This window comes from Pogoniulus pusillus, chromosome 6 (assembly GCF_015220805.1).
Source record: "Pogoniulus pusillus isolate bPogPus1 chromosome 6, bPogPus1.pri, whole genome shotgun sequence".
In the NCBI taxonomy this organism is placed as follows: Eukaryota; Metazoa; Chordata; class Aves; order Piciformes; family Lybiidae; genus Pogoniulus; species Pogoniulus pusillus.
In genome coordinates, this window is record NC_087269.1 from 3,080,837 (window position 1) to 3,098,964 (window position 18,128).

Here is an 18,128-nt window from a genome sequence, read left to right on the forward strand (position 1 = left end):
CAGGTCAGGAGTGTGAAGTCCTGCAGTCTACTTCAGGAAAACCTTTTGTGTTCCAGACCATTTTACCATCAAGTTGCCTGCATGCAGAATGAGAAATCAAGTGTCACAGGATCACAGAATGCTTTGGAAGGGACCTCTGGAGATCCAGTCCAACCTCCCTGCCAGAGCAGGGCCATAGAATCTAGTGTGGATTGCACAGGAGCACATCCAGACAGGGCTGGAAAGTCTCCAGAGAAGGAGACTCCACAGCCTCTCTGGGCAGCCTGTGCCAGTGCTCTGGGACCCTTACAGTCAAGAAGTTCTCCCTCATGTTGAGATGGAACTTCCTGTGCTGTAGTTTCTATCCATTGCTCCTTGTCCTATCCCAGGGCACAAGTGAGCAGAGGCTGTCCCTGTCCCTCCCTTCATGACCTCCAGCCCTCATCTATTGATAGATATTGCTCAGATCCCCTCTCAGCCTTCTCCTCTCCAGACTAACCAGCCCCAGGGCTCTCAGCCTCTGCTCTCTCTCATCAGGCAGTGCTCCAGTCCCTTCAGCGTCCTTGTAGCCCTCCCTTGGACTCTCTCCAGTAGTTCCCTGTCCCTCTTGAACTGGGGTGCCCAGAACTAGATGCAGTATTCCAGGTGGAGCCTCACCAGGGCCAAATAGAGGAGGAGGAGAACCTTCCTTGATCTGCCAAGTATCCATTGAGGGAGTGAAGAAAGCATCATGCTTAGAAGCATCACAAAGAATTACACAGCATGAAAAGTTTTGCAGGAGGAGGAAAATGTTACTTTCTCCTCCTCTACTCCACTCTGCTGAGACCCCACCTGGAGTACTGTGCCCAGTTTTGGAGCCCCTATTACAAGAGGGATGTGGTTGTGCTGGAGTGTGTCCAGAGAAGGGCCATGAGGAAGCTCATAGGGCTGCAGCAGCTCTGCTGTGAGGACAGACTGAAAGAGTTGGGGCTGTGCAGTCTGGAGAGGAGAATGCTCCCAGGTGACCTTCTTGTGGCCTTTCAGTATCTGAAGTGGGCTACAAAAAATCTGGGGAGGGACTTTTTAGGGTATTAGGGAGTGATAGGCCTAGGGGGAATGGAGCAAAGCTGGAGATGGGTAGGTTCAGGCTGGAGGTGAGGAGGAAGTTGTTGAGCAGGAGAGTGGTGAGAGGCTGGAATGGGTTGCTCAGGGAGGTGGTTGAGGCCCCATGGCTGGAGGTGTTTAAGGCCAGGCTGGCTGAGGCTGTGGGCAGCCTGCTCTAGGGTAGGATGTCCCTGGGCATGATAGGGGGATTGGAACTAGATGATCCTTGTGGTCCCTTCCAACCCTGACTGATTCTATGAGTCTATAATCTGAATTGTGTTTTTCTTAATGGCAGAGAGATGCCTGAGCAGTTTGCCTGTCGTCAGTGCTGTGCTGGGTGGGTTTGGTACAGAGCACAACCTCTTGTGTCAGGACATTTCCTTGTCATTGCCTTAGTGAAAGAACTGCAGTTTAGACTTCAGTGGATGCTCTTAACTGATGCTGGTACTTCATTTTACAGAGGTCTGGTGGGTCACACACTGACACAGCATTCATTTAACTTCAGATGACTCTGCTTTGAGGGAAAATCTTTCCCATGTTGGTTCAGACTGTCTTTCTTAACATTCATTAAGACCTGTATGATGAAGATTTGACAAGAAGGCAAATAGGGTTTAACTGCAGCTTGGTTAAGCCAGTCTGTGTTCTATTACCAATCCAACCCCCTTGGCTTGCAGATGGTTCATTTTTCTTCTGTCAGTGGCTGCACCCTTGTAGCTGAGAGGACAACTTAATGTGTGCTGACATAAAGTTAGATAAAAATCTCTTACTTGACTGGGTCTCAGCTTGAAAGTTTCACTACTGACCATGGGATTTCATCTGGCTCTACCTGAAGGGAGGCTGTAGCCAGGTGGGGGTTGGTCTCTTCTGCCAGGCAACCAGCAACAGAACAAGGGGACACAGTCTCAATTGTGCCAGGGGAGGTATAGGCTGGATGTTAGGAGGAAGTTGTTGGCAGAGAGAGTGATTGGCATTGGAATGGGCTGCCCAGGGAGATGGTGGAGTTGCTGTCCCTGGAGGTGTTCAAGAAAAGCCTGGCTGAGGCACTTAATGCCATAGTCTAGTTGCTTGGCTAGGGCTGGGTGATAGATTGGCCTGGATGATCTTGGAAATCTCTTCCAACCTGGCTGATTCTATGAAAAGCTGAGGATATTGTATGAAACCCTAATTGTTAGGTGAGTAAGCTTTACCTGACTGAGAACAAACCCAGTTTAACTATTAGTATCCAAACTGAGCATCCTCGTGTACTGCAGAGCTCTCACAGGATTGACTGTTTCTCTTTCCCACTATCTGTAGCTCCATAGCCAGTATTATGCTCCATAACTATGTAAAAATGCCAATGTTTTATTCTATGGCCTTGATTTTTGGAGCTTCTTGATTAGGTAAGTAGGTTGAAATAATTTTTCTTCACATGACTGATTTCTTTTGCCACATGTGGTACCAATTAGAGTGGCTTCTCCTGCCCATCATCTCTTCAGTCAACGCTACTGTATCAGAACTCTTGATTAAACCCACCTCCTGTCCTTGTAATGCAAAGCAGTTGGGCAGAGCAGGCAGCACTGTCAGATTTATTGAGTGAGAAGCAGCTTTCTGAAGCTCTGGCAGTGCAGTGAAAGTCATGACTAGATGGATAATTAAGTTGAGCTAGTGGAATTCAAGATTAAAGTCAAGTTGACACGGGAGAGAGCGTGGGTGCCAAAAGTGGCTGTGTGATGCAGTTTAAACCAGGAGATCAGTTTCTTCTTCACTTGCAGCATTGCTTTCTGGCTCAAGGTGCTGCACCCTGTCTGCAGACAGACTTGGCTACACATCCAAAACCACAGCTCACAACAATGCTTTGATGTGTACCAGCTGGACATGAGCCAGCTGTGGACCCAGGTGGCGTGGAAAGCCAAAGGCATATTGGCCTGTCTCGGGAGCAGTGTGGCCAGCAGGACTGGGGATGTTATTCTGCCCTGCACTGGCACTGGGAAGACCTCACCTGCAGCACTGTGTGCAGCTCTGAGCCTTCACTGCAAGAGAGATACTAAGGGGCTGGAGTGGGACCAAAGGAGATCAATGAAACTGGGGAGGGACTGGAGGGGAAGGCTGCTGAAGAGAGCCTGAGGGAGCTGAGAGTGTTCAGCCTGGAGAAGAGGAGACTCAGGAGGGGCCTTATCACACTCTACAGATACCTGAAGGAAAGGTGTAGTAAAGTGGGAGTCAGGCCCTGCTCCCAGGCAATGTGTGCCAGGACAAGAGGGCATGTTCTGAAGCTGTGCCAGGGGAGGGTTAGATTGGATGTTAGGAAGCACTTCCTGATGGAAAGAGACTGGGATGGACTGCCCAGGGAGGTGGTGGAGTCGACGTCCCTGGAGATGTTTAAGGCACTCTTGGATGTGGCACTTAGTGCTATGGTCTGGTCCATGTGGTGGTGTTAGGTCACAGGCTGGACTTGATGATCTCAGAGGTCTGTTTCAGCCCCAGTGATTATGTGGGCTGACAGAAGATCTTGCTGCAACACAGTTTCGGGTTCTTAGGTTAAAGGTGTTGGTCATAAAGAATAACCTTTATAAAGAGTAAACCTCACATGAACTGTTCAGTTCTTTCCTACAAATGCTCTTCTGAAGCAGTTTTTCAGAGGTGTCCCTGCCCATGACGGGGAGGTTTGTTTAGATTTCCTCTAAGGTCTCCTCCAGCCTAAGCCATACTCTGAATTGTCATAGCTGCTTTGAGAGACTGAATTTCTGTGGCTTCAGAGTGCCTGGAGCTGAGGGGAGAAAAATAGCAAGGTTCTTACTATGACACATTGATGGAGGAAGGAGGTAGTCACAGCCAGCTTGGGGAAGTACCGGAAAGGGACATGTCTGTGTTTTATCTTTCTTTTGGACCTTTGGGCTTCATCTTTTGTTAAAGAGTAAGAAGGCCAAATTAAAGAGTATCTGCAGGCTGTGTTTGCATGCAGTAATGAATCATAGAATCAACCAGGCTGGAAGAGGCCTCCAACATCATCCAGTCCAACCTAGCACCCAGCCCTAGCCACTCAGCTAGACCATGGCACCAAGTGCCTCATCCAGTCTCTTCCTGAACACCTCCAGGGATGGTGCCTCCACCACCTCCCTGGGCAGCCCATTCCAATGGGAAATCACTCTCTCTGTGAAGAACTGCATTAATAACTGGGTGAATTTACTGCTGTAAGTGCTAGATGACAGAGAGGCTCCAGTGTGTGGAGTTGTTTGGGATGTGTGATGCATGGGTGTGTGGGTTACAAATGCAGTACAGCTCAACAACGATCCCATGAGCTACCATTGTTTGCCCTGCTTCTCAAATCTCTGTTTTCCTCTCGAGTCATGGGAAGCAGGGGGAATTTCTCACAGTGGTTGCTAGTCATGGGTAACAGGAGTAATTTCTGACAGTATTTCTCTTTGTGTTTAGAGTGGTTTCTCAAGCAGTTTGTATGCCAGGAGCCTACCTGACAGATGATCACATCCTGCTTTTGTTTTCACTTAGGCAGAGAACGCACCAGATGGACCAGAATGTGGCTATGGCTCTTTCCACCAGCAGTACTGGCTGGATGGGAAGATAATTGCTGTTGGTGTAATTGATATCCTGCCCTACTGTGTGTCCTCTGTCTATCTGTATTATGATCCAGACTACTCCTTCTTGTCTTTGGGAGTCTACTCTGCGTTGCGGTAAGAGGATGTTTTTGTTACCTGCTTAGCCCTAATACCAATTCTTACCATTTGTTTTTGAAGCTTAAGCTTTTATTTCCAGTCTGAACTTCTACTGGTAACACTAGCTCTAGCAAAGTATTTGTGGGGTGGTTTTTCTCTTTTTAACTCTCTACAGTTACTGGCATTGCAGATACATGTTTAATTGCCACCCTTGGCTAGGAATGTGGCTTTCTACCTAGCTAAATGCTTTAAAAGATCACAAACCCACTCAGAAACAAAATACTTTTTATTATCCCTGAAAATAATTTAGCATTGCTTGCTTTCAGCAGGAAAAGGCTCTTTTTTTTCCCCTTTTGAACAGAAATTGTTTCTCCCTTGACCTTTTCCTTAGCCCAGTCACCAAATGAAATGAATCACTTTTATAGTTTTGTGCACATGGAGATCATAAATAACAGAGCACCTAAAACCTGTTGTCTTCTGAATTAGTGGTCTCCTGCTGTACTAGCACTAAGTGCATTTCTCAGCTATGTTAATCTCATTATCTTTGTCTTTAGAAAGGCTGATTGGGAGAGTAACCCTGTCAGTTTCTAAGCCTTAAATTTAACTATCAGCCTGAAGGGTAGGGAGAGTGAGTAATGCTGCTTGCTGTCAACGAGATTTGTATGCTGAACTGCCACTTACTGCTGCTCTGCCAGAAGCAGCTTTATGATTCCATTGCCATTGTAAGAAAAGCAAGAAGAGTGCAGATACTTCTGCATCTTCACTTCCTAGCTTCCTTGCTGCTCTGTTCACATGAAGGGTTCTGTGATTAATGTAACTTGCTTGCAGCATCTCACAGAAGAACGGAATGAAGCAGGTTGGAAAAGACCTCTAAGATCATCGAGTTCAACTTACCACCTAACCCTTCTAATTAACTAACCCATGGCACTAAGTGCCTCAACAGAATCACAGAATTAACCAGCTTGAAAAGAAGGTCTATGTCTAAAACAGTCTGAATTATCATTTTCAAGAAAAGACTTGGTTGGACTGGATTATCTTCAAGGTCTCTTCCAACCTGGTTGATTCTATGATTCTATTACTGGGATGAGACACTTAGTGCCATGGTCTGGTTGATTGGATAGGGCTGGGTGCTAGGTTGGGCTGGATGAGCTTGGAGCTCTCCTCCAACCTGGTTGATTCTATGATTCTATTACTGGGATGAGGCACTTAGTGCCATGGTCTGGTTGATTGGATAGGGCTGGGTGCTAGGTTGGGCTAGATGGTCTTGGAGGTCTCTTCCAACCTGGTTGATTCTATGATTTTTTTGAGGCATTCATTGACACTGGTGATTAAACAAGGGTTAGGACTGGGTTGGCCACTGAACAGGTGACAGACCCTCTCTGTTAACCAGAGTAGGGAAAGGGAGGGTCAGATCATCTTCAAATCATTGAAGAGAATTTATTTGTTTTGGCTCAAAAGAGGACACAATTTTATGAAATGAAGCAGAATTTTAAAATGTAGGGGAAAAAAAACATTGCAGCTTCTATGATTTTTTTTTTTTTGGTCTCAATTATTGTTCCTGATTTGTAGACATTTTATGACATATGCTAAAGACTTGAAACCAGGTTGGTTATTTTTTCCATGCAAGGTGAGCACGTAGCTTAAAACACGAAGCCCTCCGAAGAGGTGTTTGCCTTTCAGTATCTGAAGGGAGCCTACAAAAAAGCTGGGGAGGGACTTTTTAGGCATTCAGGGACTGTCAGGACTAGGGGGAATGGAGCAAAGCTGGAGATGGGTAGGTTCAAGCTGGACATGAGGAGGAAGCTGTTGAGCATGGGAGTCGTGAGAGGCTGGAATGGGTTGCCCAGGGAGGTGGTTGAGGCCCCATGGCTGGAGGTGTTTGAGGCCAGGCTGGCTGAGGCTGTGGGCAGCCTGCTCTAGGGTAGGGTGTCCCTGCCCATGGCAGGGGGGTTGGAACTGGCTGATCTTTGTGGTCCTTTCCAACCCTGACTGATTCTATGATCTGTTTAGCTGACATTACTCTGTCTAACAGACTGACACAATCCATGCTTAGGAATTCTTGGAATGGTTTCAGATTTTCTCCACAATAAATATTAAACTCAGTAGGTACAACGTTGTGTGTGTGTGGCTCAACTAGGGAAAAAAGCAGCTTATAAATTGTGCAGCACTCAAGGCAATAAAAATGAGTTCCCAACAGTCTTAGAGGGAGCCAACCTTCTTCTTTCAAAAAGAGGGGAAAAAAAAAACCCAACCCTGAACTTGAAGTAGGAAAGCTTTAGGAAGTTGCAAGGGAATCTGATACCTTCAAAGCTGTGGCCAATTTTACTCCAAGGAGGTTAAGCTGCACTGCAGTGCTGTCACTTCCACTTCATGCTACTTGGGGAGTTTTTGCTGCTGAGTTGTAGAAAGGATGGGATTTGAAGATCACTTGAAATATGTAGGCACATAAGTGAAGAATGAGGGGAGAAGAAGCTGCTTGTGGAGTGTCAGTATTACCCAAGGTAAAAATTCCAGGGGGTTTGGAACTAGATGATCCTTGAGGTCCCTTCCAGCCCTGACAGTTCTGTGAAATGTTGGGTTTTCAGTACATTTAAACATCTTATTACTGAAAGTATTAAGTGCTAAAACAACCCCAGTATTTATATCTGCTTCCTATGTGTATGTGGAGGTAACTTCTTATCCTTCAGCACTGAAAGTGAGAACCAACATCCAGGTTTTAGCCAACTGTTACAGAGCTGAGCCACCAAGTTACAAAACAGTCATAGAATCAGTCAGGGTTGGAAGGAACCTCAAGGATCATCCAGTTGCAACCCCCCTGCCATGGGCAGACCTCACACTAGACCAGGCTGGCCAGAGCCTCAGCCAGCCTGGCCTTAAACATCTCCAAGGATGGGGCTTCCACCACCTCCCTGGGCAACCCCTTGCAGGCTCTCCCCACCATCCTGCTGAAGAACTTCTTAACCTCCAGGCTGAATCTACCCATTTCTAGCTTTGTTCCATTCCCCCCAGTCTTATCACTGCCTAAAAAGTCCCTCCCCAGCGTCCTTGTAGGCCCCCTTAAGATACTGAAAGGTCACAATAAGGTCACTTCAGAGCCTTCTCTCCAGACTGAACAGCCTCAGTCTCTCCTGATAGGAGACATGGTCCAGCCTCTGCTATGAGGTGTAAAAATGAGCTCTGCAGTGGAAACACTGCCTGAACCTCTCTCAGCATATTACTTCCATGTGCCATGACTTGGGCTTTACTTAATAAATGAGGAAATCATAGAGTCAAACATGGGCTAGGTGCAAAATGCCTTTCACTGCATAAAGATGGATGGGTTCACATTCTGGAATGGAGACTTGCTTGAGTGCAACTAATAGAACAGACATGAGGCTGATCCTTGAAGCTTGTTTTTCAAAGGGTACTCTGATGTTTTCCATGGGCAGTCTGTGTGCAAAGACTGGGCCAGGTTTCTGTAGTAGACATGGATAGTAACAAGAAATCTGTTAGAGCCTCTCAGCCACTTCTGTTTGTGTTTTGAAGTGAGGACAAAATGCACAATGAAAATTATGTTCAAACCTGACTTGGTGCTTTGCATTTGTCTTTTAAGTATTTACATTTGTCATTGTATTATCTTTGGGAGTCTTTTTAAACAAGACTTTTGAGTTTGGTTTTGGATAAAAGTTCAGTGATTTAAATCAGTTAAGAGCCAGGGAACTGTAAAATGTGAAGAGGTAGAAATGAATGTAGGAATTGTATTCAAAAGCAATTTGTCTCTCCTTTCCTTTCACAGGGAAATTGCTTTTACCAGGCAACTTCATGAAAAAGCTCCTGAGCTCTGTTTTTATTACATGGGTTTCTACATTCATTCATGCCCCAAGATGAGATACAAGGTAAAGTGTGCTTTTCCTTCTTTCCATACTGTGCTGTTAGTCAAAGCATTTGACAGTGTTCATAGTAATGTCATCTTTTTAATTGTCATTTTGGATTGAAATGTAGACTTTACATGGTTAAATTTGAGTGTCAGTTACTGTTTCACTTGGCTTAGGATTACATTTTTAATTTCAAGTTAGCTGCATGTGGTATTTATTACAAGTTGGCTTAAAAGCAGTTCATGTGGAGAGGTTTTCAAGGCTGTCAGACAGCAGCTTGGCAGTTGGTTACCTGACTCTCTGGTGTTTACAGCAGAGTTTCCAACAGACTGGAGCTCTCCCTTTTTGAGGTGTACATGTTTGTGGAGCTGTTGCTCAGTGACTCCAGGCAGTGGTAAGATGCCTCCCTGCCCTTGGCTGCACTTGGATTTTTCCTCTTCCTTTTTTTTGCTGGTTAGGGAACTTGATAGAGCCTCTCTGATTGAGAGAGTCCAGCACAGAGCCACAAAGATGATGAAGGGAATGGAACATCTCTGTTATGAGGTGAGCTTGAGGGAGCTGGGGATGTGCTGCTTGGAGAAGAGGAGACTGAGAGGTGACCTCTTCAGTGGTTGTAAAGATGTAAAGGTGAGTGCCAGGAGGCTGGAGCCAGGCTCTGCTGGGTGATGCCTGAGGACAGACAATGGTGGAAGCTGAGGAATAGAGAGTTTTGTGTAAACATGAGGAGGATTTTTTTCCCTGTGAGGGTGACAGAGCACTGGAACAGGCTGCCCAGGGGAGTTGTGGAGTCTGCTTCTCTGGAGATATTCCAAACCCACCTGCGTGTTTTCCTGTGTGGTCTGCTTTGGGTAATCCTGCTCTGGCAGGAGGCTTGGACTGGATGAGCTTTGGAGGTCCCTTCCAGCCTCTGACATTCTGTGATGCTGTGAATTGCTCAGCTGCTGAAACCAGTGAGGATCTGCCTTAGCAGCAATTTAAAGCCAGGTAGCAGGTTGCTGCAGAGAGCATCAGCAAAGCCAAACAACATTTAGAATAACCAATCTGTCACCAAACCTCCTTTGTAAGCCCTGCAGACTTCAACTTTGTTTGATGATGCCAATCACTGTTTCTGTCAAGAACTTCCTTTTAACATCCAGCCTAAACCTGCCCTGGCACAGCTTGAGGCTGTGTCCTCTTCTTCTGTCCCTGGGTGCCTGGGAGAATAGAGCAACCCCCACCTGGCTACAGCCTCTGTTCAGGTAGTTGTAGACAGCAATGGGGTCTGCCCTAAGCCTCCTCTTCACCAGGCCAAACACCCCCAGCTCCCTCAGCTGTTCCACATAGTGCTGTGTTCAGCCTCCTTCACGAGCCTTGGTGCCCTTCTCTGGACATGTTCAAGTACCTCCAACCTAGAACTGTTCAACAAGATTCGCCTTAAACTATATCTCCAAGGACCACATCCAAACCACCCTTTAACACATCCAGGGTGGGTGACTCCACCACCTCCCTGGGCAGCTCATTCCAGTCCCTGACCACTCTCTCTGTGGAAAAACTTTTTCCTAATGTCCAATCTAAACCTCCCCAGCCTCAGCTTGAGGCCATTCCCCCTTGCTCTGTCTCCAGTTCCCTGTGAGAAGAGCCCAGCAGCAGCTTCTCCACAATGTCCCTTCAGGTAGCTGTAGACAGTAATGAGGTCTTTGTAGATAGTCGTAGACCATCAGAGTGATGGTTGTGAAGGAAAGAACATAGCAACTTTATTGTGGCCATGACAATTCAGCCTTCTGCAAATAGTAAATCCCTCCTTTTTTGTTAGAAGGTGTTTGTCAGTCCTTCCTCTCTCTTTCTAACTGAGGTTTATTATCTGCATCTGCTGGCTAATCAAATGTAATGGATTTGAGGGAGGTAAATGAGTCAATTGCAAACACTGCCTCTGACATCATCAGAAAGGCTTCTGCATCACCAGCTTGAGCCAGAAGTGATCTGCTCTGCTCTTTGGAAAGGTGTAGAAGTTTGGGATGATGTGTTCATGTTAAGACACTGCAATTTAGCCTTCCTTGTCTGCTCTACAATCTGCATAGCTGAAGGCTTGTGAAAAGGCTGTGCTTAGTTCAGAAGGGCAGCTGAGAAGAGTTATATGAGTGCTGTGTCCAGTTCTGGGGCCTTCAATTCAAGAGAGATGTTGAGGTGCTGGAAAGTGTCCAGAGAAGGGCAACAAAGCTGGTGAGGGGCCTGGAACACAAACCCTATGAGGAGAGGCTGAGGGAGCTGGGGGTTGTTTAGCCTAGAGAAGAGGAGGCTCAGGGGTGACCTCATTCCTGTCTACAACTACCTGAAGGGAGGCTGTAGCCAGGTGGGGTTGGTCTCTTCTGCCAGGCAACCAGCAATAGAACAAGGGGACACAGTCTCAAGTTGTGCCAAGGGAGGTCTAGGCTGGATGTCAGGAGGAAGTTTTTGGCAGAGAGAGTGACTGGCACTGGAATGGGCTGCCCAGGAAGGTGGTGGAGGCACCGTCCCTGGAGGTGTTGAAGCAAAGCCTGGATGAGGCACTTAGTGCCATGGTCTGGTTGACTGGCTAGGGCTGGGTGCTAGGTTGGACTGGATATCTTGGAGGTCTCTTCCAACCTGGTTGATTCTATGACTACAACAGTAAAAAGTGTTCCAGTTCTGAAAGATGAATGATCATTGCTTTGAGACTTTGGATTCAGCCCCTTGTAGTAAGCTGTAATAAAAATGTGCCCTTGGTTTGTGTGGGATTTACCAAAGCTCACACACGAGTCAGTGTGTTCAGGTGGGCAGCAAACAGGTTAGATGTGGAGATGAAATGCTGTAAAACTGGGAGCTGATCTTAGCAGCCACTAATACCTCTGTGTTAGTTGTTTCTGTACTCAATTTCTGTATAACTTAGTGTAAAAGGGGATCTCTTTGGGTCCCTTCCAACCCTTGACATCTTGTGATCCTCTGATCTCTTCTGTTGGGCCTGTGCTGCTGTTTGAAAACAGTAGCATCAAGACTATGAGCCAAGAAGGATGTGGACCTGCTGGAGAGTGTCCAGAGAAGGGCCTCTGGGTTCATCAGAGGGCTGCAGCAGCTCTGCTGTGAGGACAGACTGAAAGAGTTGAGGCTGTTCAGTCTGGAGAAGAGGAGGCTCCCAGGTGACCTTCTTGTGGGCTTCCAGGATCTGAAGGGGGCCTACAAAAAAGCTGGAAAGGGACTTTTTGGGCTGTGAGGGAGTGCCAGGGCTAGGGGGAATGGAGCAAAGCTGGAGATGGGTAGGTTCAGACTGGAGGTGAGGAGGAAGTTGTTGAGCATGAGAGTGGTGAGAGCCTGGAATGAATTGCCCCCAGTGTGTGGCCTTTCTTTCCACCTTCACAGTTGTATTTCCACAAAGGATTACAAGTTTGGGCACAAATAGTGTGCAGTGCAGTGCAACCCCTGGAAGAAGATCCTCGAGTCAGAACTCCTATGGCTTAGTAACAGAGCTGGAGAATTCTGGATTTCAGGCAAGGTGTTAAATGGTTAAAGAATGTCAACCAGCCCAGAGATTGGACCTGATGACAAAAGTCCTGAAAAATAAAGGCTGCTTTTGACTCACCATTCCCTTCCTTTTCCTTTTCCCAAACAGCTTAGGTTTGCTTGCAAAGTCATTTCCAAGCAGCGCGGCTCTGGGTAGCTCACTTAGGCTGGGGGAAGGGAGTCTGTTATAATACTAAGCTGGGATTTACTTCCCAGGTTCTCCTACATTAGTTCCCATGCATGAGTTAATATTTATGGACTGGTAAAATGAAATCTACATTAGAATCATAGAATCAGTCAGGGACCACAAGGATCATCCAGCTCCAACCCCACTGCCATGGGCAGGGACACCCTACCCTAGATCAGGCTGGCCACAGCCTCATCCAGCCTGGCCTTAAACACCTCCAGGGATGGAGACTCAACCACCTCCCTGGGCAACCCATTCCAGCCTCTCACCACTCTCATTCTGAACAACTTCCTCCTCATGTCCAGCTTGAACCTACCCATCTCCAGCTTTGCTCCATTCCCCTTAGTGCTGTCATTCCCTGATATCCTGAAAAGTTATTCCCCAGTTTTTTTGTGGGTCCCTTGGAAGGCCACAAGAAGATCACCTGGGAGCCTCCTCTTCTCCAGACTGAACAGCCCTAACTGTCCTCATAGCAGAGCTGCTGCAGTCCTCTGATCATCCCAGTGGCCCTCCTCTGGACACACTCCAGCACATCCACATCCCTCTTGTAATGGGGGCTCCAGAACTGGATGCAGTACTCCAGGTGGGGTCTCACCAGAGCAAGACAAAAGGATTAAATTGAGACAAAAGGATTTCTGTAGTCCTTTTAACTATGTTAACATGGAAAAACCCTCTGGAAAACCTTCACCAATGGCTTTGTTACTTTCTTGTTTTTCTTTTCTGGGTAGGCTGGGGCAGAGTACGATTAAAAAGGTTCTCTGAAGAAGTTCATGACCTTGTGGTTAAACTTCTCAGGCTCTGTTAGATGTGGTAGTTCCTGCATTGGAAAACAGCCTCCTGCAATTTTTTCCAGGACTCCTGAGATGCAAAAGTCTTGTTTGTAATGCACTTAGGAGCCTGGGATAGAATTTTCAGTATAAGGAAGTGTTTTACTGTAGGATGATGTTGGTCTCTGGCTTGCTTATTGTGTTTGAGTACTCTGGTGAGACCCCACCGGGTGTACTGCATCCAGTTCTGGAGCCCCTATTACAATAAGGACATGGAGATGCTGGAGTGTGTCCAGAGGAGGGCCACTGGGTCTATCAGAGGGCTGCAGCAGCTCTGCTATGAGGGCAGACTGAAAGAGTTGGAGCTGTGCAGTCTGGAGAAGAAGAGGCTCTGAGGGGACCTTCTTGTGGCCTTCCAGTATCTGAAGGGGGCTACAAAAAATCTGGGGAGGGACTTTGTAGACTATCAGGGAGTGCCAGGGCTAGGGGGAGTGGAGCAAAGCTGGAGATGGGTAGGTTCAGGCTGGAGGTGAAGTTGTTGAGCGTGTGAGTGGTGAGAGCCTGGCATAGGTTGCCCAGGGAGGTGGTTGAGGCCAGGCTGGCTGAGGCTGTGGGCAGCCTGCTCTTGGGTAGGGTGTCCCCAGGCATGGCAGGGGGATTGGAACTGGCTGCTCCTTGTGGTCCCTTCCAGCCCTGACTGATTCTGTTACTCCTGAATGCTTTTCAATTTGAGCCATTTGGTTACAAATCTCTTCATTGAGTTACAGAAATGAAAGGACCTATTTTAGCAAGAAGCTGTAGAGGAGAGTTCTTGAGAGGATGCTGGACTTGCTTTACCCTGTACCAAAGTTCTGTCTGTTTCAGCCCATATCTTCCCAAGTACAAGATTCTACTCCTTGGCTCTGTTACTAAATTCCCATTGTCCAGTCACTGCTGAGCTCTGAGGACCTTTCTGTTCTTTCCATCAGAATTCTTTGATACTGATTTGGAGCTTTCTGGTGGGTGGCACTAGTCTTGGGGCTGTGTAAGCACCAGGTCTGCTTGCTGCTCTGGGTTTGCCATTCAGACCTCTGTTGACCACATGTGAAGTTCTCCTCTGAAGCCTTGTTCTGGAAGGGATTTGCTGATGTTTTATGTGTGACTTTCTGGGATCTCTGAGAGTTTTTCATAGAATCACAGAATGTCAGGGGCTGGAAGGGGCCTCCAAAGCTCATCCAGTCCAACCCCCCTGACAGAGCAGGATCACCTAGAGCAAATCACACAGGAATGCATCCCAGCCAGTCTTGAATATCTCCAGAGAGGGAGACTCCACAACCCCCCTGGGCAGGCTGTTCCAGTGCTCTGTCACCCTCACAGGGGAAAAATTCCTCCCCATGTTTACATGAAACTTCCTATGCCTCAGCTTCCACCCATTGCCCCTTGTCCTGTCACCCAGCAGAGCCTGGCTCCAGCCTCCTGGCACTCAACTTAACATCTTTATAACCATTGCTGAGGTCACCTCTCAGTCTCCTCCAAGCAGCACAGGCCCAGCTCCTTCAGGCTGGCCTTGTAAGAGAGGTGTATCAGTGTTTGCATGCAAAGGCAGCAGCTGCAGCACCTGTGGCTACTTGTTTTGGTCCAGGCTCTGCTTGCCCCAAAGCCTCTCTGCTGAACTCGTGGGCTTTGAAGTATGTAACAAATTTGATGTCTTCTTGCTGTGTTATCTCCATGTACCATTTTAAGGCCATTCTGTGATGTGCAGAGGTGTTTTGACTGAAATCTTTATCCAGACTTGTAGGCAGGCCAAAGTAAATGGAATTATTTCCAGCAGTCTCCTTCAGTATCTGGCATAGGCAGACTTCAGAGAGAGGGAATACTAGAAAGGCTTCTGAAATGTCAGGGAAAGAACAAAAGGCTGATTCAACTGTGATTAATCATTCCTCAGCTGAATACCTTGGACTCACTGTGGTTGTGAGTGGTGCCCCTGGAATTTTGTGGCACTCAAGAGCCAATTTCTTTGGCTGCTTTCAGGAATTCCAGCGTTGCTTCTCCTGCAGCCCTGAAATGCATCTAGTGGTAGCCTGGAATTCCACATCCATGTGTTCCACAAAGGTCTGGCTCATCCTTGCTTGTCCTGACTCTGGAGTTTCATAGAATCACAGAATGTCAGAGGCTGGAAGAGACCTCAAAAGCTCGTCTGGTCCAGCCCTCCTGCCAGAGCAGGATCACCCAGAGCAGATCACACAGGAACATATCCAGGTGGTTCTTGGATATCTCCAGAGAGGGAGACTCCACAGCTCCCCTGGGCAGCCTGTTCCAGTGCTCTGTCACCCTCAGAGGGAGAAAAATCTTCAGGTTCACATGGAACCTCCTATGCCTCAGCTTCCACCATTGCCCCTTGTGCTGTCATTGGGCATCACCCAGCAGAGCCTGGCCCCAGCCTCCTGGCTCTCACCCTGCACATATTGATAAACATTGCTGAGGTCAACCTTTAGTCTTCTCCACTCCAAGCAGCACAGCCCCAGCTCCCTCAGGCCCTTCTCGTAAGGAAGTTGTTCCATTCCCTTTATCATTGTGGCTGTGTGCTGGACTCTCTCAAGCAGTTCATTTCCCTCTTGAACTGGGGGTCCAGAACTGCACACAATACTCCAGATGCAGCCTCAGCAGGGCAGAGCAGAGGGGCAGGAGAGCCAATCTCGACCTACTAACCACAGCCCTTTTAATCCACCCCAGAATGGCACTGGCCCTCCTGGCCACCAGAGCACACTGCTGGCTCATGCCCATCCTTCCATCCACCAGGACTCTCAAGTGCCTGTCCCCTTCACTGCTCTCCAGCAGGTCAGTCCCCAACCTCTCCCGATCCCTGGGGTTGTTCTTTCCCAGGTGCCAGACTCTACACTTGCCCCTGTTGAGCTTTAGTTAAACTTCTCAGAAAGTTTGGGTTTGGTCTGCAAGCTGAAATGTGTGAGGGGAAAAAGACTTCCTTGATACCACTTCTGTGATCCCCTGTGGTTTTGGGGTGCAAACACAGTTGTGCTTCTGCACTGGGCAGTAAACAGCTTTGTGAAGTGTACCCTTAGTTCCACACAAAGAGAAGTGGCAGTTCTATGTAGCATCTATTGAGGCAGCTACCAGCTGTCAGCCTGCTCCTCTTGCTTCTGCTGCTATTTACTCTCAGCTTGTCACCTGAGTGGAGTTGGGAGGACTGGAGTTGGTCTGCTCAAGTGTGTTAGCACTCCAGGATTAATATTTTTCAGTTCACTGGAATTAATATGCATCCAAATTAGTACAAAACAACTGAGATTTTATCAAGTAGGTCATAAATAATCAACTGAGTATTCTGACAATATTTAGTGTTTGTTAGGAGTGCCAAGGGGTTGCTTGAAATGCCATTTGGTAATAAAGAACTGAAACATCTTGGTTGAAAAACCTTTAGCTAAGAGCTCAACAAAAGTTCTTGCAGAGCAGTGGGGTTTGGGCAAGACAGTTCAACAGCAAAATAATTGAGACAAAATGATAAAGTAATAAGAAAGCTCTGAAAATTGCAAGTCACAAAGGTGGGGGAGTGTCTCCTTTCCTCTGTGTCTTGTTAACATCTTGGGTTTAACTGCCTTTCCTTCTCTTGGGCTTTCCCTTCCTTCTCTTGGGCTTTCTCTTCCTTCCCTTTCTTCCCTGGGCTATCCTACTGGCCAGGATATTCTACATTAGCACCATCAGTTAAACTGAACATTGATTTCTTCAGAGCTCTAAGCTAACCCCATATGTCCAATTGTGGGCTCCTCAATTCAAGAGAGATGTTGAGATACTGGAAGGTGTCCAGAGAAGGGCAATGAAGCTGGTGAGGGGCCTGGAGCACAGCCCTGTGAGGAGGGGCTGAGGGAGCTGGGGGTGTGCAGCCTGCAGCAGAGGGGGCTCAGGGCAGACCTCATTGCTGTCTGCAACTACCTGAAGGGAGGCTGTGGCTAGGTGGGGTTGGTCTCTTCTGCCAGGCAAGCAGCAATAGAACAAGGGGACACAGTCTCAGGTTTTGCCAAGGGAGATCTAGGCTGGATGTTAGGAGGAAGTTCCTGGCAGAGAGAGTGATTGGCATTGGAATGGGCTGCCCAGGGAGGTGGTGGAGTCCCCATCCCTGGAGGTGTTCAAGCAAAGCCTGGCTGAGGCACTTAGTGCCATGGTCTGGTGGACTGGACAGGGCTGGGTGCTGAGTTGGCCTGGCTGATCTTGGTGATCTCTTCCAACCTGGTTGATTCTGTGGTAGAGATAATATTGACTACTTCTGTGCATCAACAGGGATAAGCTCTGCACAGTTTAGTTGTTACAGGAATTCCATTCATTTAGAACCACTTCCCTGGGGTGTTACTTCAGTAAATGTGATTATCTGTGTGAAACCCCAGTAAATCTAACTTCAATTTCAAAATGGCCCAAGGAGAAGAAGTGTAGTTTGTTAAATGGTAATCCAGTTCTGTACTGGTGGATGTTTTCAGAGTTAAGAGAAGTAACTTGTCTACCTCTGTTGAAAAGAGCTACTGAAAAGATTTATTCAGGATCATGTTCATAAACCTGAGGCAAGAAAGAAAACATCTTCTGGATGGTAATAGCTGGTAGGAATTTATCATGCCTAATTCATGGCTCTGCATAGCCATAAAATCACTGCTTATTGCTGACTTGTGATAAATCTTACTTGAAGGCTTATTTGAGGGCTCCACAGCAACCATTAGCAATTAAAGTCAGAACTGCAAACTGTGAAATATATCCCCCAGAAGGTGTGGGATTGGTGGGGTTGGGTTTTTTGGAGGGGGGTGTAACATCCTTTGTGATTGATGTGTCTTTCGTTTCTCTTCTTCATTGGAGGGATGAGGAGGTTGCAATGGATTGTGTAGTATTTCCCACTGATAGTTCTATAAATCCTTTAATCCTTGCCAGTGAGTGTAAAGATGCATGGAACTGACTATAGTTTGAGAGCATCCAGCAAGCAAGTGAATTAATTCAGTGCTGATTTGTCAGCTTCTCTTAGAATCATAGAAAGGGTTAGGTTGGAAAGGACCTCAAAGCTCAGCCAGTTCCATCCCCCCCACCATAGGCAGGGACACCTCCCACTAGAACAACAACCTGGCCTTGAGCACCTCTTTGGTCACAT

General features: G+C 47.3%; 1 protein-coding gene across 3 annotated transcripts in view; it reads left to right on the plus strand.

Moving 5' to 3' along the window:
- Nucleotides 1-18,128, plus strand: part of ATE1 (arginyltransferase 1) — a 98,261-nt gene that overhangs the window by 29,637 nt on the left and 50,496 nt on the right. For all 3 annotated transcript variants that reach the window (XM_064144239.1, XM_064144236.1, XM_064144237.1), the window contains exons 9-10: nt 4,549-4,730; nt 8,488-8,587. In XM_064144239.1, coding sequence (XP_064000309.1) covers nt 4,549-4,730; nt 8,488-8,587 — 282 coding nt within the window. The remainder of the gene's footprint in view (nt 1-4,548; nt 4,731-8,487; nt 8,588-18,128) is intronic.